The sequence below is a fragment of the Rattus norvegicus genome, chromosome 20, assembly GCF_021556685.1.
Source record: "Rattus norvegicus strain SHRSP/BbbUtx chromosome 20, alternate assembly SHRSP_T2T, whole genome shotgun sequence".
Lineage (NCBI taxonomy): Eukaryota > Metazoa > Chordata > Mammalia > Rodentia > Muridae > Rattus > Rattus norvegicus.
Genome location: NC_141553.1, coordinates 13,848,520 through 13,871,981, shown reverse-complemented (window position 1 = coordinate 13,871,981; position 23,462 = coordinate 13,848,520). Strand labels below are relative to the sequence as shown.

Below are 23,462 nucleotides of genomic sequence, written 5' to 3'. Positions count from 1 at the left end.
TCAGAAGGCATTTCCACAGAGGGAAAGGTGGCTAGAGATAAGGCTTTCAACTCCCTGGGTTGCTCTTTGCTGAGTGTGTAGCCACAGAAAGTAGGGTCCTGCGGTTGTTACAACCCGATGCCTCAAGTTCAATGGCTTAAAACAGCAAACTCTGGTTATCGGAAGCCTGGAATCCAACTGTAAGCAGAACCACGCCCCCGACCCCAGCCCCAGCCCCCAAGAGTATGGGGCCAGATCCTTTCTTGCCTCCCTTCCTTCTGAGCTTTCTGGCAATCCTTGAGGCTGTTTGGCTTGTACTTGTGTCTCACTGACCTCAGCTTCCAACTCCACATATCTGTCTTCTCTGTGCAACTGCTCAAACGGCCATCTTGTAAGACCACTAATTACTGCATTTAGGGCCCACCCTAATCCAGTATGATCTCATCTTAACTAATTACCTTGCCAAGACTCTGTTTCTAAATAAGGTCACACTCTCGGCTCCCTAGTGGGCATGAACTTGGTGGAAGGGAAAACAGGACAGCACAGAAGCCTCTGGAAGCCTCAGTTTCCTTGTATGTAAAATGTATTATAGGATTAGAGTCCTGAGTAAAGAGGCTGGATAGAGCAGGATTGCATAAATGTGCTTTTATATTTTTTTATGTAATTAATCTTCTGTGACATTATTTTCTTCTCCTATTGGTGCTGATATTTGAGCCCAGGGTCTTTGGCATGCTTGTCGATCATTCTACCTTTGGGCTGCACGTAGCCCCTCTTTATGACTTTATGAGTCTACCCATCCACTCCCTCAGCATCAGTCTATTCAAGAATGATGACTGGGCATTGTGGATGCTGCCCAGAGTTTGGCAGAGGAAGTAAGAAGTGACAGTTTTGCCCTCAGAGTTGGGAGCAAAGAAAGGTTTAGGAAGGTGTCATAAGGTAGCAGAGTTTGAAGGAAGACTACTTAAGACCAAGGTAGTAGCCTGTAAAATGTCCTGGCAGGAGCACTGAGGGCAGAGAGAGGGCAGGGCAGGTACCAGCAAGGCAAAGAATTTCTCTGCAGGGCAAAGGGGGCCTTTGAAGGGTTTTCCAGTGGGAGAGGAAAAAAACAAAAGTTCCAATTTACATGTGGAACATTGAAGTTCCATTAAGGAAACGGCAGCCTTGCAAACTGTGGACATCACCAGGAGACAGGAGTGGTGGGGGAGGGAGTTAGGTGTGGCTTGGAGGAGGTCACAGATAACACCAATTGGAAGGGACCAGTCGGAGGTGGGGGTGGCTCCTGAGGGGCTGGACTCTGGTTCCTGAGGCTGGTAAGGATCAGAGGAGGGTAGCTACTTGACTCAGGTTGGGGCTTGTTGACCTTGGGCATCTGACACAGACAGTGGCTCAGACTTGGGCCCTATGCATCCACGATGTAAAGAGGCAAAGGAACTGTCCCAAAGAGGAAGGAAGCTCTGGGTAAGTTGAGTACGGTGTGTAGGGAAATTGTTGGGCGGCTTGGGTACCAGTTAAGTCGCAGGGAGGTGGTGGGTAGACAGATGTGCTTGCCTTGTGGTCCAGGAGGCCGTGAGACAGAAGTGAGCTGGCTTTCCCGTGACGGTGGGCGTGGGGGAGTGGGGAGACCAGGACGTGGATAAGACAAGGCTCCCCTCCCAGCCCCCTGGAGATTCCAGACAGCATAGATAATTACCAGGTGATACAATAAATGCCACCTGATGAGCAGGGAGGGAAGGAAGGGGGCACTTTTGGGCCTTGGCTCTGTGTTGTTCGTCGGGCAGAAGTGGCTTCAGATCTGTGTGAGTCAGAGCCAGGCCAGCACCAGGCTTTGAGGAGCTCACGAACCTCCTGAAGTCTGTCTGTCTTCATTCCGTCCTCTAGGTCCTCTCTGGAGAGGAAACCAAGGCCAGAAAGGGAAAGGTTTCCTCGTCCCCGTACCAGCTCTCAGGGAACTCAGGTGTGAAGCCAGGGGCTCTAGGGCCTATGTCTCTGGGATCCCCACTGAATTCTGGAGTTGGACTCCACCCACCAGATGCCAGGCTGGCCCTGCTGCTGAACGCTCCCAGGCGCTAACAGGCTGACCATCCTGGAGGACCACACACTTGGCTACGTAAAGGCTCCACTCACACCAAAGGTGGGTGCTGTAATGGGGGAGGGGGCAATAAATACCAAAAAGCAAGGCTTTCGGTAGTGGTGGTGAGGGGGATCCGGGTATGGTATGGATCATACCTTGCTGTGGTGTGGTCATTCATAACTTACATCCTCAACACCTTTGGGTAACAGGAGCCCATGTTACGGCTTCTTCCGTCTGGTTGGAATGTTCAGGCACTATAAGCAGGTAGTCACAGGGCGTGGGTGTCCTCAGCATCTCTGATCTGTAGCCAGGGATGATTAGAAGCGTCTGAGACCAGACCCATCCAAAATGAGCCAACTCTTACAGTTTGTAGACAGCATCACAAGAGGCAAGCCGCTGGGGGTTGGGGATTTAGCTCAGTGGTAGAGCGCTTGCCTAGCAAGCGCAAGACCCTGGGTTTGGCCCCCAGCCCCCCCCCCCACTCCCCCAAAAAAAGAGGCAAGCGGCTGAGGCTCTGCTCCAGGAGAGAACTTGCCAACCATTGTTAGGGATGAAGAACTCCCCAACGGTGGACATTTCTAGTGTGTTGGGGGAAAAAAAAAATCAGAACAAACGCTGAGTTACCGTGATCCTCACGTTAATTAAGTTATGATGTTTGGATTTGAAGTCAGTTTCATCCCACCAGTTTCCCGCCCGCCCCCCTTCCCATTACAGCACCCACCTTTGGTGTGAGTGGAGCCTGTACGTAGTAGCCAAGTGTGTGGTCCTCCAGGATGGTCAGCCTGTTAATGCCTGGGAGCGTTCAGTAGTTTACTAAGAGGAAGCATAAAACCTCCAGGATAGTACCAGAGTTTCTGGCTTCCAGGGTGGGGAGGGAGAGCCTGTCCCAGGAGAACCTGAGTATGGGGAAGGACCCACCCATCTTGATTACTCAGACTGACTTCTGCTGCTTAAACTATCGACCTCAGCTATGACCCTTACCCACTGGAGGCTCAGCCCTATCCAGAGCTTCCTGACATTCAGGTGAAGTCAGCCCTCTGGACCTGACGGTGCCACGGGGCGTGGTTGGAAGCCACAAAGAGAGTTTCAGGAAGTGGTTGGCTGAACCCCTGCACCCACCCCACTGAGCTGCAACCCCTAGCATTTGGCTTCCTGTACAGAGTCTTGCTTTTCCAGTACTTGGTTTTCTAACAGGGGGTGTGGGAAGATAAGCCCTTTGAAACAGGAAGTGCCTTGGGGGCCCACTGTGAACCCACTTCTCTGCAGGGGAGGCTGGAGTAATTCCCCAGCCTCCCCGGAAATGTGTCCCTAGGTCTCCTGCCTGGCCAAGGCCCCTGAGGCATGAACTGATGGTCCTAGCAAAGGAGTGGCTTTAAGATGAAAGGCACAGGCACTGCTGCGGTGGTGTGGCCCCAGCCCCCGCCAACCCCAGCATGCAAAAAGCTCCTGCAGGAATAAAGACAGGGAAAGCCCCCAGTGGGCCAGTGTCCCCACCAACACTCCCTTCTCATGGCTGTCTATGCCCAGTTCCCCAGAGCAAACCAAGGAGCAAAGAGGCACCCACAAGGGTCTTAATGAGCAAGCCAGGGTTAATGGGTTACCCAGCATGGTGACATATTCACCAGCCTCCCAGGGTTCTCAAAGTCCAGACTGACCGAACTCCCAAGGTCTAGGTTTGTAGGCTTTCCTAGCCCTGGTACCTTGGAGTTCAAGGGTGAGGCCAAGGGAAGTCAGGATGCCTCCACGCCATCCATAAGTGCCTACAGCTGCCTCTTCAGAACGTCTCCAATCCCAGCCTCTAAGCTCACAGGTCTCCTCCTACCTCAGTTTGTCTCAGCTCTAGTTCTGACCCTTTCCTGCGGCCCCCTCTCTAGGCCCTGGCCTCCCAACCCTGCTGAAAGCACTATTTGTTTTTTATTTTGTGCATATGGTGTTTCGCTTGCCCGTGGACCGCTCTTGTGCCCAGTGCTCCTGGAGACCAGAATAGAGCATCAGATCCCCTGGGACTGGAGTTACAGACAGTTGTGGGCCACCTTGTGGGTGATGGGAATAGAACCTGGGTCCTCTGGAAGAGCAGCCGGTGTCTTAACCACTGAGCCATCTCTCCAGTCCCCGGGATTTTTGTTTATTTGTTCCTTTTTAAACCTTTCTTTTTTAAGGGGTTGGGGATTTAGCTCAGTGGTAGAGCGCTTGCCTAGCAACCGCAAGGCCCTGGGTTCGGTCCCCAGCTCCAAAAAAAAGAAAAAGAAAAAAAAAACTTTCTTTTTTAAATGTGTTCTATTTTCTGGTGAGATTTCTCAGTGCACACTGTTCTTGCAAAGGATTCAAATTCAGTTCCCAGAATCTACACCAGGGACTTCACAACTGCCAGTGACCCCAGTTTCAGAGTACCTGACGCCCCGCTGACCTTCTCACACACAGACATACGCATGTGCACATAAACAACAATACAAGCGCTTAAGTCTTATTTTATTATTTTATGTGTGTGTGCATCTTGCCCGCATGTATGACTGTGCACCACACATTCACAAGTGCCTGAGGAAGTCAGAGAGTAAAGATTCCCCTGGAACGGGAGTTATAGATGGCCGTGAGCCACCACGTTGGTGCTGGGAGTCGAACCTGGGTCGTCAGAGGGAAAGGTAGTCGATGCTCTTAACTGCTGAGTCATCTCTTCAGCTCCAACAATTACTCTCTGTGTGTGTGTGTGTGTGTGTGTGTGTGTGTGTGTATGCGTGTGTATGTGTGTATGTGTGTGTATGTGTGTGTGTGTGTGTGTGTGTACATACATATGTACGTACATCCACATGCTACAGAGTGCATGTGGAGATCTCCTCTCTTACTATACCAGGTGGCTTCGGTTAATCAAGCTCCCATTGTCAAGCGCAGAAGCACCTCACCCACTGAGCCTTTGTGCGAGCCCTGAGAGCACTGAGTTCCCTCCAATCAGATTGGAAGCTTGGGGAAAAGTTCAGAGGAGATGGAGGTAGATGAGGCACCTGGAGCGGGGAGGGAGAGGAGGAGAGGGTGGTCCTTGAGGCCCAGAGGCTTGAGATAGCCAGCCCCTCTGTTGGAAACTGACCCTATTTCAGTCAGTGAGAAGTTTCCAGGGCTTAAAAAGACGGGCCACCACGTCCCCTGTCAAGTGCCCCCACACCCCACCCCACGCACACAATTTACCGGCCTGCCCTTATCTAGAAGGTTGAATTAGGAAAGACGTTTAGGTCATGAGACTTCCTTCAGTCCAGTTAACCAGTTAACCGAAATACTTGCAGTGGCAGCCCCTCCCCACTCTGTGGCCCAGACAGTCTAAAGGGCCAGCCTCGACCTGGCAGTCACTCAGGGGAACAGGCTCCTTGGATCTTGTAGGGCCTCAGAGGCTTTCAGCCATAACCTCTACTAGGTTAGGGCATCTGGCTGCACCCTCGTTCTATATGACCCCTATATTTGAACACCGGAGCCTGAGTCGCCCCTCCCCTTTGACGTATAGCTTCTAGCTCCACTTAGATCCTCCAGGCTTAGGTTTTTTCTAGGAACTCCCCGAGGCTCTGAGTTATACCGTGCTGTTTCAGGCTACGATCCAATCCTCTCTCTACCTGGAGAAGTTTCTGTACCTTTAAAGCCTCCTCCCATCCCAGGCCAGCTAGGGGAGGGAAGGGAGGAGCTGGGTCACTGCTGGGGATGGGGACTTAGTCTTCCGTGTGGAACTGAAAGGGAACAGTGGCACGTGTCTGGCTGTGCCCCAGCTGCTGTATGATCCCAAAGCCCTCCTCACCGACTCTGAGCTGCGGGACATCGTAGGTGGGGCAAATAGACTTGTCCCCCCCCCCCAAGAATGTGTGGAGACCTGGTTCTGTCCCTCAGCTCTGTCCCATGCCATTCCAGAGGCTCTGGTGATCTTCTCAGAGCCTCCGTGTAGCCACCCGCGCAGCACCAGAATAACGGGCAGCAAGCTCCTGTGTCCTGGTTCCCCTGGGTTCACACAGGTAGGCAGAGCCCCGCTTCTTATCACACAGGTTGGGCTTGAGGAGATTCCCTCTCTCTCTGACCCAGGTGTAAGGTGGGTGTTAGGGGCTCAGAGTGGAGCCACCGACTGCTCAGAAGCAACCTCTGGGTCCTGGTTCCCAGGAAGCGGATTTGAGGTGAAGACTGAAGCAGCCAGAGACCCAAGAGGATATGAGTGACCCCGCAGGAGTGATGGTCAGCGATCCGGAACCACGCTGTGCTCTCCAGCCATGCCTGTCCCTCTCTGGGCTGGGGGTGGGGGTGGGGCAGAGACCTTTGTGGTGAGTCATTACCCAGCTCCTGGAGGCTCTGTCACCTCCAGGTCTTTAAGTCTAGGCAGGTTTTTTGTTTTTTGTTTTTTTTGTTTATTTTATTTTTTTTTTTTTTGGTTCTTTTTTCTGGAGCTGGGGACCGAACCCAGGGCCTTGCGCTTCCTAGGCAAGCGCTCTACCACTGAGCTAAATCCCCAACCCCTAGGCAGTTTAATCTCTTCCCTCAGGTTCCCCGGCAAACAGTGCTTTTCACCAGAAGCACTTTCACTTGGAAGGAATGGTATAGGTGTGTGTAAGGTTATAGGTGTGTATGTGTGTTACAGGTATGCGTGTAAAGAGTATAGGCGTGTGTGTGAGGAGTATAGGTGTGTGTAAGGGGGCATAGACACGTTATATAAAGGATATAGGTATGTGTAAGGATTATATGTATGTGTGTAAGGGGGTATAGGTGTGTGTGTGTGTGTGTGTGTGTGTGTGTGTGTGTAAGGGGTTTGCATGTGTTTGTGGGATTATAGGTGTGCTTCCTGATCCTCTGCTGTCCACACCAGTTTGAACAGCAAATAAAGTCAATTCCAGCTTCAGGTCTGGCTGAAGTTAAGTGTCCTATCAGGATGCAGACAGGGCTGAGAAGCTGAAGATATCTGTGTTCTCATACCCAATGTTCTTACCAGCATATGGAGTGGGGTGGGATGTGCTGCCAACGTCCCTGGCACAGCTGATCTTGGACAGTTTGCTTTTGTCGAAACATCAGTTTCTTTTCTTTCTTTCTTTCCTTCCTTCCTTCCTTCCTTAGACACCATCCCACTACGTAGCACTGTCTGGCCTTGAACTCACGGAGAACAGCCTGCCTCTGCTCCCTAGTGTTGAGGGTAAAGGCTTACACCACCACGCCTAGCTTTAAACTTCATTTCTCACTGGAGGATGTGTTTTGATTGTGCCCAGTTGGACTCCCGTGGCCCTGGGACTTCATAGCAGCTCACGGCTTTGTGGATCTGTTGAAGGATTAGCAGAAACACTTCAGTCTGGCTGTTGGCGTGGCTGTCTATTCACCACCCTTCTCCATAGCATCTTGGGAACCTAGTTTGCTCAGCCTAGGTTCAGCTCAGTTGTATGTGTAACGTGGGCGTATGTATGTGTGCAGTATGTATGTATATGGTGTATGTGCATGTGTAGTATGTGCATAGTGAATGTGTGTAATGAATGTGTGTGCGCAGTATATGTGTGTGATGTATTGTGTGTGTGTGGTATATGGGTATGTAGGTGTCTGTGTGTGTGCAGTACATTTGTGTGCAGTATGTGTGTACAATGTGGTGTGTTGCAGAATGCATGTGCAGGTGCAGTGTGTTTCTGGCGAGTGTTTATATGTGTGTAATATGTGTGTGTAGAGTGCGTATGTGTGTGTGTGTTCAGTATGTTGTGTGTATGAAGTGGGATGTGTGTGTGGTATGTATGTGCTGTATGTGTGTGTGATATATGATTGTGTGGTGTGTGTACATGTCTGTGTGTGTGTGCAGTATGTGTGTGGTGTGTGTATATGGGTGTGTGTATGCAATGTGGTATATGTGTGGTATATGTTTGTGTATGCAGTATGTGTGTGTGGTATGTATGTGCTGTATGATATATGATTTGTGGTGTGTGTACATGTCTGTGTGTGTGCAGTATGTGTGTGGTGTGTGTATATGGGTGTGTGTATGCAATGTGGTATATGTTTGTGTATGTAGTATGTATGGGTAGTGTGTGTGTGGTGTTTATATGTGTGCAGTGTGTGTGCACACAGTGTGTGTGTGTGTTCAGCATGTGTGGTATATATATATATATGCAGTGTATTGTGTGCAATGTATGTGTGTGCAGTATGTATGTGGTGTGTGTATATGGGTGTATGTATGCAATGTGGTATATGTTTGTGTATGCAGTATATATGTGTGGTATGTGTGTGTGGTGTTTATATGTGGGCAGTGTGTGTGCAATGTGTGTGTGCACACAGTGTGTGTGTGTTCAGCGTGTGTGGTATGTATATATATATATATGTGCAGTGTATTGTGTGCAATGTATGTGTGTGCAGTGTGTGTGTGCGTGCAGTGTGTGCTGAGTGTGCATGTGTGTGTGCAGTATGTGTGCAGTGTGTGTAGGGGAGTGTTTAGAAAGTAGCACTAGCAGCATGACAGCACCCAGCATCTCTAGGTATATGAGGTTAAGCACTGCTGAGTCAGGGAACTGCTCACATTGGACAGTGAAGATCAGGAGGGAACTGGGTGCCCCTTGAGGCAGACCCACAGCTGCATCTACTTAATTTGGGGGCAGGAACCATGTGGCAGGATTGCCCTGCTGGGTTATATGACTTTGGGCCAGGTCTGGCCGTCTCTGGGCCTTCTCTTTCTAGGCTGCTCCTGTCACTGTCTGGGTCTGTGGGCTAATGTTCCTTAAATGGTGGTTGAACCGGTCTGGAAGCCAAGGCCCCAGGCCCTGTTCCTGGAACGCGCAGCTGTCATTGACCAATCGGGTACAGCGAGGCCTCTTAGATCTGAGCTATGGTCTAGTGCCTGGGGCTACCTCTACTTCATTGCCTCAGGAACATTTTGAGGACATCGTGTCTGTCTCTAAATTCACAGAGGGACTTAGCAGGGGCTGTCTGGAAAGGTTCACCGGTGGCCTCTGCCCCTTGGAGGGAAACAAATCTGGAAAAGGGGGAGCCCCTTTCCCAGGCTCTAAGCACCTCCCACCTCCCCCGCCCAGAGCCCTCCTGGGGCTGCATGAACTTTAGTCACCTGGTGACAAGCCTAATCCTGCGCCTCCTTGCTGCTGCCACCAGTGTTGACCATCCTCCCAGCCTAGCTGGACCTCTTGCAGAGGACTCCTTATCCCACATCCCACTCAGAAGCTTTCAGCTGCCCTTCTAGGATGCTGGGCACACTTTAGCTGACCTCTTGCCCCTCTGGGATTAGGTAAGCACATGGGTCCTACATTGCTACCACCCCTTCCCTACTCCTACCCTGAGGCGATGCTTGACTCCAGATCCTGATGCCAAGTGGGGGCTGGGGGCACTGAGCCAGTCTGCAAGGGTGACAGGTATGGCTGTGGCTGCTTCTCGGGGGACAACCAGCTCTGTGGCCAGGACTTCCTCGGCGGACCTATATTCCTCTCCCCATCCCAGAACTGTCCTGAGAGGAAAAGGGGTCTCTCTCCTGGGTCCCCACCCCCTCCAGGGCCTCTGGGAAACCCACCAGAGTTACAGAAAGGGAGGGGCCTGGGCTTGAGAACCAGTGCCTCAGTTTCCCTCTCAACTCCGATCTGTGTGTAGCCAAGGCTTCTGGCCCCGTACGTTCTTTTAGTGAATCTTTGAGAGAACTTGGAGGTGGAGGGGTGGGAAATGGAAGCCCAGGCTTCCAGCAGGGCGTCTTCCGCTTGGACTGAAACATCTGCTTGCAGGAGGCAGGGCCAACCCTCCCCGTCCCAGGAGGAAGGGACAGGGGTCAGGGGTCAGAGCTACCCACTTCCCAGGCTCTTTGGAAGATGGAGCCCCGCTGGGTGCCTTTGGGGGCTGTTGGGTGGACAGAGGGATAAGTGGGCAGACAAGGAAAGGAGAAACGTGCACCATGGAAGTCACAGATGGTTCACCTCAGCGCCCTGAGACCCCCCGAGACCACTTTTAGTTTACACCCACAAACCTAAAAGAAACGAAGCCCAAGAGTCCCCAAACGGGCCAGAGCTGCACGGAGCCATGGGTAAGAGCAGTGACCACGCCCACTCCCTGCCCTCCTACATGGACGGGAGTGTTCTGTACCAAGGATGAATGAACAACACTGGTACTGGCCTGGCCCCTAGGACCCCTGGAAACTCTCAGTGTGACTTTCTCACCAGAAATCCCAGACCCCCCGACCTAGGTCCACCCCAGGGCCCAGGGTACGGGTGTCAGCTCTAAAGAAGGGTACGAACTGTCCCTTGGACAACAAGGACGGGGCTTGGTTGCCACTATGGATAGGAGGGACCCAGCAGCTGCCTTCTGGAGGACCAAACTGTTCAGGGGAAGGACAGGAAGAAATGAGCCTGTGCCTTCAGGTCAGAGTCATGCCTAGATCTGGGCAGGGAGAGCTACAAGGGATACTGACCAGGAGATAGGGTGTTGTCCCCTCCGCCCTGGGGTTTGGTATCCTCCTCTGCCTTAAGAGTTGCAAATCGACTTTCCCACATAAGAGGCACCAAATCCAGTTAGGACACCCACCAACCCCACCTTCCAATCCAGGGGAGAGGAATGTCAGCAATGCGTGGGCGTGTCCTTCTAATGTGTTTTCCTTGAGTGTTTGTATGTGGGCCATCTGCATGCCTGGTACCCAGAGGCCATCAGGTCTCTTGGAACAGGAATTGTTGATGTGAAATGCCATGTGGTTGCTGGGAATGGAACTCAGGACCTCCGGAAGAACCTTCTCTTCTCCAGTCCCCCTCTGTTGTTTTTTTTTTTTTTTTTTTGAGATACGATCTCACACTGTAGCACAGGCTAATCCAGAACTCACTAGGTAGGTCAGACTGGGCTCAAATCCACAGCGATTCTGCTTCTGCTTCCTGAGTGCCAGGGTTTGCAGGTGTTAGCTATCATGCCCAGTCTTAACATTTCACACACGCCAGTCCAAGTTATTAAAAAACAACCCGGCAGGTTGAGGGCAGGGCCCCCTCAAAGTCCCACAACTGGTGCGTGCGTACCAAGTCCAATGTCGGGAAAGGCCTGGACCCTTGAACCCTTTTGTTCGGTTCACTTGTTGCTCTTACTACCAAATCCTGGGCTTACACATGAATGCCAGCCCCTCCCTGCCCAGTTCTGTGACCCCCTTCCCCGGGCAGCTCTTGGGAGAAGTCATGCATACATGGAGGCGGCTGGCAGCCTCTTTGACTCCAGAGTTCAGCGGGAGACAGAGGGAGCTCATCACATCAGGCACCCCAGAAGAGTTCTGGGCCTGCTTCACGTTTAACTTTGTGATTTTCAGGAGTACCAGCCTGCTCTAACGGTTTCAGGGAAGATTGGCTGTGGGTTTCCGCAGAGTGTGGGGGAGTTCCTGCTTATCCATACAGCTGATTTTCAAGAACCACCTCCCCAAGAAAGGTTTGGGGGCTCCTACTGGACGGTAAGTCTTGACCTAGGCAGCTAGTCATTAGCAGTTAGTCACTCCTCCTTGGAAGGCATGATAGATGTCCAACCCCAAGCTACTCCAGGAGTTCAAGGGCAGGGCCAGGCTCTCTGCTAGAGTCAGGCACACAGAAGGATAAGTGCGAAGCCTATCTTCCCTAGGGTTTTTCTCAGGACAGTGGTGGCTTGGCTTCTTCTGTATGCAGGTACCTAGGGCATGTGAAGCCTGAGGGGTCTCCTTGGGAGGGTCTGCTGGGAACGAACAGGGATGAACCTTGAAGATAAACAGGATTCGTAATGACGGAGATAGGCTCCAGAGCTTCTGGTAGAAGCAACGGCCTGGCCAAAGATCTGGAGGCTGGACAGCCCACACATTTCTGGGAGGCTAAAAGGAGGCCCAGAACTATGTCCCGGAGGCTTGACTTTAGACTGCGCCCAGTGGGGTGTGGGGTGGTCTGGAGTTCTCAAGGCTGGACCTTACCCTACTCTTTCTCACTGGGCAACAGAGCCATGAAGAATCGGTTTCTGGTGCTGGGCCTGGTGGCGGTGGTTCTGGTGTTCGTCATCATCGGCCTCTGCATCTGGCTACCCACCACCTCTGGGAAGCCTGACCATGTGTACTCCAGGGCGGCCGTGGCCACAGATGCCAAGCGTTGCTCAGAGATTGGGCGGTAAGTGGGTCTGCTAGGGCAAGGCACCCTGGGAGACTAGTGAGCGTGGGCATGACTCCGGTTCCCCATCTGTAAATCGAACATGAAGAGCATCCGGTGAGCTGCTCTTGGACTCTCTCGCTAGCCTCCGTCTAGGGAGAAGGGACAGTGACCCAGAGCCCCTCGTTTCAGCACGTCTCTCTGAAAAAGGCTGCTGTCCGAATTACATTATAGATGGTGGTTTTTTTTTTTTTTAATTAAAAAGATTATGTGTTTGTTTTGCCCGAGCGTATGTTTATGCACCACTTGCATGCCTGGTGCCCTCGGGGGCCAGAAGAGGGCATTGTATCCTCTGGATCTGGTTTATAGACAGTTGTGTGCTGCAATGTCCTGGTGCTGGAATTGAACCAAGGGCCTCTGGAAGAGAGCCAGTATTCTGAGCCACTGAATCATTCTGCAGCCTCCGCCCACGTTAGAATTTTATCTCGTTATATGTAAAAGTCAGTTCCCGTTAAGAGACATAATCAGAAAAAAAGTGTTATTAATAAAAAGCAGCCTCCCTTTTTTTTTTCAATTAAATCATGTATATTTGTTTGCTTGGAAAAGAAAAAAAAATATGTCTTTAAGAAACCAAAAACTTGGGGTTGGGGATTTAGCTCAGTGGTAGAGCGCTTGCCTGGGAAGCGCAAGGCCCTGGGTTCGGTCCCCAGCTCCGAAAAAAAGAACCAAAAAAAAAAAAAAAAAAAGAAACCAAAAACTTTGTAAGGCATGGGACAGCCCGGGCTTTAATCCCAACGCTGAGGAGGCAAAGGCCAGTGGACATCTGTAAGTTTGAGGCCAGCCTGGTCTACGTAGTGAGTTTCAGAGCTACGGAGTGAGAGCCTGGCTAAAAATAAATAAATAAATAAATAAATAAATAAATAAATAAATAAGAAAAGAGAAAGGAAGGAAAGGAAGAAAGAGAAAGAAAGAAAGAAAGAAAGAAAGAAAGAAAGAGAAGGAAGAAAGAGAAGAAAGAAAGAGAAAGAGAGAAAGAGAAGAAAGAAAGAAAAGAGAAAGAAAGAAAGAGAAGAAAGAAGAAAGAGAAGAAAGAAAAGAGAAAGAAAGAAAAGAGAAAGAAAAGAGAAAGAAAGAGAAGAAAGAAAAGAGAAAGATGGGGCTGGAGACTGCTCTTCCCGAGGTCCTGAGTTCAAATCCCAGCAACCACATGGTGGCTCACAACCATCTGTAAATGGGATCTGATGTGTGTGTCTGAACAGCTACGGTGTATTTACATATAATAAATAAAGCTTTAAAAAAAAAGAAAAGAGAAAGAAAGAAAGAGAGAGAGAGAAAGAAAGCTTCAGAGCTAGAGAGATGGTTTAATGATTCATACTGTGTGCTATCTTTCAAAGAGCCCAATGCCCAAACCCATGTCAGACAACAGTCTGAAACTCCAGTCCAAGGGATCTGATTCTCTTCTCTGATTCCCCATGGGTACCTGCCCCCCCCCTCTCTCTCTCACACACACACACACACACACACACACACACACACACACACACCCCACTTAAACAAAACAAAACAAAAAAAAAAAACAAGCGGTTGATGTCACCTGTAACTCCAGCCCTTGGGGTAAGACCCCGTCTCAGTAAACTAAACAGGTGAACAAGCCAAGAAGCAAAAAGCTGGCCCAGCTGAGCATGGAAGCTTGTACCTCTCATCTCAACACTCAGGAGGCTGGGATTTGAGGCCAGCTCAGGCTACATCGTAAGCCTGAGGCAGCATGAGATTCTGATCAAAGCAGAAACACCTGGCACAGGGTCTTCTTCTGGGCAGGGAGGCCAAGGTGCATGGCAGAGTAGTCCTGCGAGTCCTCAGGCTTTTGTCTGCTTTTGTGCTACTTGTAGGGATATGCTACAGGAAGGCGGCTCCGTAGTGGACGCGGCCATCGCAAGCCTGCTGTGTATGGGGCTCATTAATGCCCACAGTATGGGCATCGGGGGCGGCCTCTTCTTCACCATCTACAACAGCACCACACGTGAGTGCCCACGGTCGGGTGGGTGAGTGGCTTGGGCTAGCCCTCTCCCATCAGAGTGAATTGGTCTACAGCAGTATAGCTAGGTGTCTCCTGGGCTCCCCTGACGGGAGGGGTTGGGGATAACCTGGTCTGCCAACTCGTTTCTTTTTATAGGAAAAGCTGAAGTTATCAATGCCCGTGAAATGGCTCCCAGGTTGGCCAATACCAGCATGTTCAATAATTCTAAGGACTCTGAAGAAGGTAAGCTGTTGTATGAGACAGCATTCACAGGGGACATGTACCTGTCTGAGGCCTGGGGACAGCAGCTCTGGTACCCATGACACCCACCCATAACAAATGGTTAAATCACCATCGTGGGGGGAGGGGTAGGTAGGTTCTTTCATTTCTTCTCAGCCCTGCGCTGAGGCACCAGTGTGGGCACACGGAGAAAATAATCACGTGGGCCCTTGGTGTCCACAGAGCTCCTGGGTTTGATTCCTAGCACACAGATGGTGGCTCACAACCACCTGTAACCCCTGTCCAGGGAGATCTGATGCCCTTTTCTGACCTCCATGGGTACTTCATGCATATAGTACACATATACACATGTGGGCCAAGAACTCATACACATAAAATAAATAAGTAAATCTTTTTTAAAAGATGTATTTATTTTTTTTAAAGATTTTATTTATTGTATATGAGTACACTGTAGCTGTCTTCAGACACACCAGAAGAGGGCATCAGATCCCATTACAGATGGCTGTGAGCCATCATGTGGTTGCTGGGATTTGAACTCAGGACCTCTGGAAGAGCAGTCAGTGCTCTTAACCCCCGAGCCATCTCTTCAGCCCAAGTAAGTCTTTTTTTTTTTTTTTTTTTTTTTTTTTTTGGTTCTTTTTTTCGGAGCTGGGGACCGAACCCAGGGCCTTGCACTTCCTAGGTAAGCGCTCTGCCACTGAGCTAAATCCCCAGCCCCCCAAGTAAATCTTTTTAAAAGCCTGTTTTGCTTCTAATTGAACACACGGGGACCTTTTTCCTTGTCAACACTCCCTTAACAGTTCAGTGGGCTGTTGGTTACAAAGCCTCTACAAGGCATTAACTTCTGTGAGTCATCACCAAACAGTTAAATACACAGAAGTGGGGGCTGGGGGTTTAGCTCAGTGGTAGAGCGCTTACCTAGGAAGCGCAAGGCCCTGGGTTCGGTCCCCAGCTCCGAAAAAAAAAGAACCAAAAAAAAAAAAAAATACACAGAAGTGGGCTTCGTAGAAGGGAGGTGGCCACCCATGCATTTTGGGATTCTTCGGGGTTTCTGAATGCTGAGAGATGACTTCCTTAGTATAACAGATCACACTTCCCAAGGGTCACTGGGACTGTCCCCTCACCCAAGTGAGTGGTTTTTTTGCTGTTTGGGTTCTTGTGCCCTCCCTGGTCCTCTGGGACTAGAGAAAAGATACCATGGATTTTCCTGTCCTACAGGTGGGTTGATAAAACCCAGGGAGGTCATGCAAGCCAGGTGAGATTACGCAAGTCCACAGTTAGTACGCGGTAAAGCAAGGGTTGAACTAGCTTTCGGTTGTGAAAGTAAATGGCTGAACTTGGCGCGGGTGGCCGTTCTAGCTGCTCTCTAGTAGGCAAAGCGGTCAGCGTCCGGCCTTAGGTGTCATTCAGCCTAGGTGGGCAGTGAAGCTTGCTTGGGTAATCCAGTCTAGGAATCTGTTTCTAATGAACTCATCGGCTCCTTAAAGACGTGAACCTGAAAAGATAAGACATATTAGGTCACATGGAGGAGCACACAGAGGAAACAGAGCTAGCGTTGGGACTCAGGTCAGGAAACAGGAGGCAAGGGCCTGTCTTAGATTTTGTTTCTATCACCGTGATGAGGCACCATGATCGAAAGCAGCTTGGGGGAGGAAAGGGTTTATTCCACTCCCAGTTCTATATCACAGTCCATAATCAACAGCAGTGAGGGCAGGAACTCAAGCAGGGCAGGAACCTGGAGGCAGGAGCTGAGGCAGAGGCCATGGAGGGGTGCTGCTTACTTACTGGCTTGCTCCTCATGGCTTGCTCTGCCTCTTTTTAAAAAAAATAGAACCTGTAACTTTTTTTAAAAGATTTTATTTATCCCATGTATGTGGGTATACTGTCCTGTCTTCAGACACACCAGACGAGAGCATCAGATCCCATTACAGATGGTTGTGAGCCACCATGTGGTTGCTGGGATTTGAACTCAGGACCTCTGGAAGAGCAGTCAGTACTCTTAACCGCTGAGCCATCTCTCCAGCCCCTTGCTTTCTTATAGAACCCAGGAGCACCAGTCCAGGGATGGCACCACCCACAATGGGATGGGCTCGCCCCATATCAGGCAATAAAGTAATTTCCCTACAGGCTTGCCTACGGCCCGATCTTGCGGAAGGCTTTTTCTCAGTTGAGGCCCTCTCCTCCCTGATGGCTCTAGCCTGTGTCAAGTTGGCCATGACTCTCCTCCAGCACATGGCTCTTGTTGCTGGCTCATCCTGCTGCTGACTTTGCTCTGGTAGAGTCTGATGGAGCCCAGGAAGTGTGTGGAACAAGAATGACTGAGGCTACCTCAGACTGACAGTTGAGAGGTGCGAGGGGTAAAGCTTTCCCCAACTCTTGTGGACAACAATAGTCCTGACACAGGATTTCTCAGACAGAGGTACTTAATGAGGACCCGTCCAGTCATCTAGGGCAGCCAACGCCAACACACAGACGCCTGCTCCCCGTTCTGTACCCTGTAGGGAGCATTTGCTCAACAACGTGAGCCTGTGGAGATCAGTTTACCATCTCAAGCTTAACTTTCCCTGGGATGGGGATGATGCTGAGCAGTGAACCCTTGTCTAATTCTCGGGAGGTCCTGAGTTTGAGCCTTAGCGCTGCCCTAGCAACAAAGCCCCTCCCTTCCAGGTTACTCTAGCCCCAGCCACTAAATAGATTGGGGAAATATTGTTGCTGCTTTTATTAAAAAATGTGGTGTGGGCTGGAGAGATGGCTCAGCGGTTAAGAGCACTGACTGCTCTTCCAGAGGTCCTGAGTTCAATTCCCAGCAACCACATGGTGGCTCACAACCATCTGTGATGGGATCTGATGCCCTCTTCTGGTGTGTCTGAAGACAGCTACAATGTACTCATATATAATAAATAAATAAATCCTTAAAAAAAAAATAAATGTGGTGCTAGAAACAAACCAGACAAGCACACGACCACAGAGTAACTACACGCTGTTTTTCCGTTTTCCTTTTTTAGATAGGGTCTTGCTAATCTACTGTAACGGTTCTTGAATTCCTTCTGCAGCCCAGACAGCCCTTAAACCCGGAAGTTTTCTTGCCTCAGCTTCCCAGTAGCTGGGTTTATAGGCCCAGTGACCTACCCCACCACTAACTAACCTTCCACCCTCCTACCACCCCTACCACCCCCACCACCCCTACTCCCAACCCCGTCCATCTTTCTTTCAAACTCTGCTCATCTGGTTCCTAGGAGGCCTTTCAGTGGCAGTTCCTGGTGAAATCCGTGGCTATGAGCTGGCACACCAACGGCATGGCCGGCTACCCTGGGCTCGCCTCTTCCAACCCAGCATCCAACTGGCTCGCCATGGCTTCCCTGTGGGCAAGGGCTTGGCAAGAGCCCTGGACAAAAAACGGGACATCATTGAGAAGACACCTGCTTTGTGGTAGGTGGCCTCAGGTCCAAGTGGCCCGTCAGTCAGTGGGTCTGAGCCGTCATTAAACCCTTCTCACTGTGTGTGTAGACACAGTCAGAGCCTGGCTTAGAGGCCCCAGTGGACATCGTGGCCTGAGCAAGATGGGACACTAGAAACCCCAAGCAAGAGGGCAACCCGCCTGTGGACTGGCTCTACCGGTGTTTGTCCTCTGCACCCTGAGGACAAAAGGCTGAGGGGCGGGTGTGAGGCGTAATAGTTGGTTTTCTATTCCTGCTGCCTCACACGAGTCCCCTCTGCCCCAGCGAGGTGTTCTGCCGGCAAGGGAAGGTGCTTCAGGAAGGAGAGACAGTAACTATGCCGAAGTTGGCCGATACGTTGCAAATACTGGCCCAGGAAGGGGCCAGGGCCTTCTACAATGGGAGCCTCACAGCCCAGATTGTGAAAGACATCCAGGAGGCTGGTGAGTGGGTGTGAGTGAAGGAGCCCTGAGGTGCTCCCTGCCTCGGTTGACCTCTGGGGGAGCACTTGGCGGGGAAGGGTTGGCAGGGACCTCTTGGACTCAGCCCTTAGCTCTTCCACAGAAGCTGGGAAGCACAGGAAATCGCTTAGAGTCTGAGCAGAGCTGCGGGCAGCCCTTGGGGCTGAGGAAGAAAACTAGAGGCCAGGGATCTGGAAGGATGACCTGCAAGAAATGAGCTCCAAGGACGATGACCGTCAGGCAGAGAGAGGACAGCTTGGGATAACCAGGAGGAGGACATTCTGACTCACTGGGAGGGTTACAAGGCCTGAGGAGGGGCTTGTGAGACAGGCATTATAGGGGCTTTGGGCGGTAGCCTGAGGGCTTGGCCTTGCTGTCGACATTCTTTTTTTTTTTTTTTTTTTTTGGAGCTGAGGACCGAACCCAGGACCTTGTGCTTGCTAGGCAAGCGCTCAAGCGCTCTACCACTGAGCTAAATCCCCAACCCCCCCCCTTTTTTTTTAAGATTTATTTATTTATTATATATAAGCACACTGTAGCTGTCTTCAGACACATCAGAAGAGGGCGTCAGATCCCATTACAGATGGTTGCGAGCCACCATGTGGTTGCTGGGAATTGAACTCATGACCTCTGGAAGAGCAGTCGGGTGCTCTTAACCGCTGAGCCATCTCTCCAGCCCCCTGCTGTCGACATTCTTGCCCTGTTTTGAGACTTATCATTTACTGCTGTTAATCCTACTTAAAACCAGTTCCTCAGAGAATTAGACTTCTCCCATCTATCCGGTCATCACTGAGGGAGGAGGTTGGTAAGGGAAAGGTGGAGGCAGATATTCCACACTTGGGAAAGACCCTTGTGCTGTAGAGAGGAAAGGTTGGCCAGGAGGCTGTTGTTTGAGCTTGGCATAGGCGGTAAGCACCATTAGTGCCTAGGTCCCATGATGGTCAGGGCTATCAGTTTGATGGCCCCGTGAGCCCTTCTGATGGTATAGCCCATCTCCTCACTATGGTACAAACCGGTCCTTCTCTTCAGTGGTGACCAAACTCCCTAAACAGCCCCGACCCCATAGTGTACCCTTGGCCCTCATTCTTGGGTTCACCCCTTACTGTGCCCGAGGGTAAGCCCAGTCCCACATGATACAGCCCCGTCCCCAACCATGTACAACACCATCGCAACAGCCACTGAGCTGCTGTCCCACGGCAGGGGGCATTATGACGGTTGAGGACCTTAACAACTATCGTGCGGAAGTGATCGAGCATCCGATGAGCATCGGCCTCGGGGACTCCACCCTGTACGTGCCCAGCGCCCCACTCAGCGGGCCCGTGCTGATTCTCATCTTGAACATCCTCAAAGGTGAGAAGTCTCTCTCTAGCCCTGCTGAGGAACAGGGACACAGACCTAGCAGATCGTCCACCCTGCCTCATGGCTGCCAGGGCTCCTCACAAGGGGTAAGAAGAGTAGGGGGTGATACTTAGGAGCTAGAGGAAGAAGAATGTTCAGGAAGGGTCTGGGAGTTCGGGGCAGAAGGCTTGTGATCTTCCCGAAGCCCACAGACCTTGGGATCCTCAAACCGCCCCTCTCTGATCCATGGTGGCATGCCCTCGTCTTAACCACACCTTTCACACATGGCCACTGCCTTTGGTTACTACGTATTTCAGAAGAGGGTGGGAAATGTGGCTCAGAGATGTGTTAACCCCTCGAGCCCTGATTGCCTACCAACATGTGCTCATGATACAGGATACAACTTCTCTCCAAAGAGCGTGGCAACCCCAGAACAGAAGGCGCTGACGTATCACCGTATCGTGGAGGCCTTTCGGTTTGCCTATGCCAAGAGGACCATGCTCGGTGACCCAAAGTTTGTCGATGTGTCTCAGGTAAGTGGGGGAGTTAACCCCACTGTGGGTAGGAGACCTGCCAAAGGGGTGCTGGGTGAGCTCTGAAGCCTCTCCCCCGGCCCCACCCCAGCCCACCCCCCCACTTCATTTGTGCTTTCTGAACTGAATCTGATTTCAGGGTACACTCGTGACCGTGTACCTTGACCTCTGGTTTGCGGAGCTCATAGCAAACTGGGGAAACTGAGGAAAGCAGACTTGACAATGGATAACTGGTGTCTTGTTATCCCACCTCCAAGCCCAACAACTCCACAACCCAGCTCCTGTCTCAGATCTTTTGTACATGCTTGGGCCTCTGACCTAGATGATTCTGGAGTGCTCATCCTGCTTACTCCTTTACCCCAAGCCTGTGTGGCTTATAGCAAAAAACCAAAGTCAAGCTTTACAGACCGGTGAGAGCTCACATCCTGAATGCATGGTTCCCAGCATCCTCTTCCTTCATCCCATTCATTTAAAGATTTATTTATTTTATGTATGTGAGTACACTGTAGCTGTCTTCACACACACCAGAAGAGGGCATCGGATCCTATTACAGATGGTTGTGAGCCACCATGTGGTTGCTGGGAATTGAACTCAGGACCTCTGGCAGAGCAGTCAGTGCTCTTAACCGCTGAGCCATCTCTCCAGCCCCACTTCATCCCATTCATTATCCAGAGCCTTCACGCTTACCTCTCAGGTTTCATTCAGGGCTCTTTAGGCACCATCTGCACTAAAATGCTTCCTGCTTCTCCTTCTCCTCCTCCATTCCTGTCGTCTGGCCTCTCCTTTCCAGACTGTCCCTGCCTCCCTGTTGCCTCCACGTTACCCGAAGTGTCTCTTCCCTGCTGATTCCTCAGCTCTGAGCACGTGTCACAAGTTCCATAAATAATTACACAAGTCATGTATGAACATGGCAAGAGTCTAGACGCTTGAGGGATAGACAGACACAAGCCAGAGGTTAGAGCGGCTGTCAGATGGGATGTAGGTGGTGCTGTCCCTGGTCCTGGGGAAGTCCTGGTTTAGTGTAGAGGTAAGTCGCCAGATCCACGGGTGGGGCTCTTAAGACCTGCTGGGATAGCCCTGTTGTATTCCCTTACCCCCTCCACCCTCCCAACCGCCTCAGGCCAGCTCTTGGGTCTCGGCAGGTCATCCGCAACATGAGTTCTGAGTTCTACGCTACTCAGCTTCGAGCCCGCATCACTGATGAAACCACTCACCCAACCGCCTACTATGAGCCTGAATTCTACCTTCCAGACGATGGGGGTACCGCTCACCTGTCCGTGGTTTCCGAGGATGGCAGTGCTGTGGCCGCCACCAGTACCATCAACCTCTAGTAAGGGGCTGTGCAGCTGCTGGGCAGAGCAGGGACCTGTGCTGTGGGCTGGGGGCTATCTTCATTTTCTATAAGGGCCTCCCTCTTTCCTGTTGGGGCTCCTAGTGAATGCTCTTGTGCTGGGGTTGGTGGGGAATGGCCGGGCTGTCTACCGTTATCTGAGGTGGCCTATCTTCAGCTTTGGCTCCAAGGTCCTCTCTCGGGTCAGTGGCATCCTGTTTAATGACGAGATGGATGACTTCAGCTCGCCCAACTTCACCAACCAGTTTGGGGTAGCGCCCTCACCAGCCAACTTCATCAAGCCAGGTGCAGGGTGGGAATCCTGGGGTGCAGGACGTGATTTGGAAAGGAGACTGGCACCCTAGCGGGGCAACTGAACAGCATCTCTGTTTCTTCCTGGGGGTCCTAGGTAAGCAACCGCTTTCATCCATGTGCCCCTCAATCATCGTGGATAAGGACGGCAAGGTTCGGATGGTGGTTGGAGCCTCGGGAGGTACCCAGATCACCACGTCTGTTGCACTGGTAGGTGCCTTTTTTTTTTTTTCCCCCGGCGCTGGGGACCGAACCCAGGGCCTTGCGCTTGCTAGGCAAGTGCTCTACCACTGAGCTAATCCCCAACCCCTAGTAGGTGCCTTTTGCCTGCTCTTTCCTGCCTCCTCCTCTCCCTGCCCTTGCTTCCGGGCTATGCTAACACCTTGCTATCCTACCCCTCCAGGCCATCATCAACAGCCTGTGGTTCGGGTATGATGTGAAGAGAGCTGTGGAGGAGCCCCGTCTTCACAACCAGCTTTTGCCCAATACCACAACAGTAGAGAAAAATATTGATCAGGTAGGTCGAGAACTGAGGAAACAAGGGGTTGGGGATTTAGCTCATTGGTAGAGCGCTTGCCTAGAAAGCACAAGGCCCTGGGTTCAGTCCCCAGCTCCGAATAAAAGAACCAAAAAAAAAAAAAAAAAAAAAAAAAAAGAACTGAGGAAACAGAATCACGGTGTGGGATGAGAGAGCATCCCAGAGGCTGTCGTCTTCTGAGTCACTACAGAACAAACAGTGGCAAATGTCCCCTGGCCAAGGTCTATGGTCCCCAGGCCCTCAGTATACATCACCCTGTGCCCTTGCTCAATGTCAGCCAAACAGCCAGAGACCTTGAGCTCAGGCACCTCTAATTCTTCCTGCTCGCTTGACCGGAAGTAGTTCCGGCTGGGTTTGTGAGGCCCATGAACATGCCGGAATGGTTCCCAGCCACATCTGTGGCTTTTGCTGAGACATGCCCTGGCCTCTCATCCCCAGGTGGTGACTGCAGGTCTGAAGACTCGGCACCACCATACAGAGGTCACACCCGACTTCATCGCTGTGGTTCAGGCCGTCGTTCGAACGTCAGGTGGTTGGGCAGCTGCCTCAGATTCCAGAAAAGGCGGGGAGCCCGCTGGCTACTGAGTGCCCGGAAGGGGCAAGACTGACCTGCAGCCAAGAGACGAGAGTGGGACTCTGGAGAACATGCTGCCCCTGGGTGGGAGAGAGCAGGATAATAAACAGAGGCCGCCGCCAAGTTGCGGGAAGCCTTTGCAGGCTGGACTTTCCACGTGATGGGCTTTAGTGTCTTGTGTATGAAATGGAGCCATCTGGCTTGGAGAATGACGAGGCAGGATCCTAAGACTTCCCACTCAGTCAATGAAGCTAACATCAACCTTTAAGTGGGAGGATCCCACTGTGCCTGAGTTAGGGGGAAGGGGTAAACGGAACGCTTAAATTGTCCTAAGCAGTAACACTTGTAACATCAGCCACTAGAGGGCGCACCAACCCTGCCATGAAATGGGACAAAGCAACCCTGTGGATGCGTCCCGAAGGTGCGGGAGAGAATGCTTCCAAGGGTGGATGTAGGCTCTCATTGGCCAGCACTTAGGGAAGGAGAGTCAAATAAGAGACAGAAACAAAGCAACTTGCCAGGACCTTACTCGAGGTCACTTTCCAAGCAAAAACCCAGAGTGAAATCCAAGCAAGAAGCCCAGTTCTAAAAA

At 51.3% G+C, this 23,462-nt stretch overlaps 1 protein-coding gene and 1 long non-coding RNA gene across 12 annotated transcripts in view; one reads left to right on the top strand and one right to left on the bottom strand.

Moving 5' to 3' along the window:
• The window catches only part of Ggt1 (gamma-glutamyltransferase 1), a 33,879-nt gene extending 10,860 nt beyond the window's left edge, over nt 1-23,019 (top strand). For 2 of the 8 annotated variants that reach the window (XM_087596754.1, XM_087596755.1), the window contains exons 2-15: nt 1,858-2,110; nt 11,301-11,438; nt 11,947-12,111; nt 13,980-14,110; nt 14,264-14,350; nt 17,584-17,776; nt 18,070-18,227; nt 19,446-19,595; nt 19,980-20,116; nt 21,259-21,446; nt 21,625-21,752; nt 21,856-21,968; nt 22,162-22,275; nt 22,735-23,019. In XM_087596754.1, the coding sequence (XP_087452880.1) occupies nt 11,951-12,111; nt 13,980-14,110; nt 14,264-14,350; nt 17,584-17,776; nt 18,070-18,227; nt 19,446-19,595; nt 19,980-20,116; nt 21,259-21,446; nt 21,625-21,752; nt 21,856-21,968; nt 22,162-22,275; nt 22,735-22,881 (1,707 nt within the window). In that variant the 5' untranslated portion in view covers nt 1,858-2,110; nt 11,301-11,438; nt 11,947-11,950 and the 3' untranslated portion in view covers nt 22,882-23,019. Of the gene's footprint in view, nt 1-1,298; nt 1,438-1,857; nt 2,111-5,740; nt 6,034-9,101; nt 9,267-11,300; nt 11,439-11,946; nt 12,112-13,979; nt 14,111-14,263; nt 14,351-17,583; nt 17,777-18,069; nt 18,228-19,445; nt 19,596-19,979; nt 20,117-21,258; nt 21,447-21,624; nt 21,753-21,855; nt 21,969-22,161; nt 22,276-22,734 lie in introns of those variants that run through there. The other 6 variants (NM_001434562.1, NM_053840.3, NM_001434563.1 and 3 more) reach the window with 6 other exon arrangements.
• On the bottom strand, nt 610-3,116 carry LOC120098976 (uncharacterized). Of its 4 annotated transcripts, none has more exons than XR_015645702.1 (4): nt 3,032-3,116; nt 2,772-2,863; nt 2,236-2,351; nt 610-1,864 (listed from the first exon to the last, which is right to left on the bottom strand). It is a non-coding gene; the product is annotated as an uncharacterized LOC120098976 (long non-coding RNA). The 4 variants fall into 4 exon arrangements; XR_015645704.1 differs by having other exon boundaries at nt 2,206-2,351; nt 3,032-3,114; XR_015645703.1 differs by having other exon boundaries at nt 2,969-3,111.
• Nucleotides 23,020-23,462: the final 443 nt, after the last annotated feature.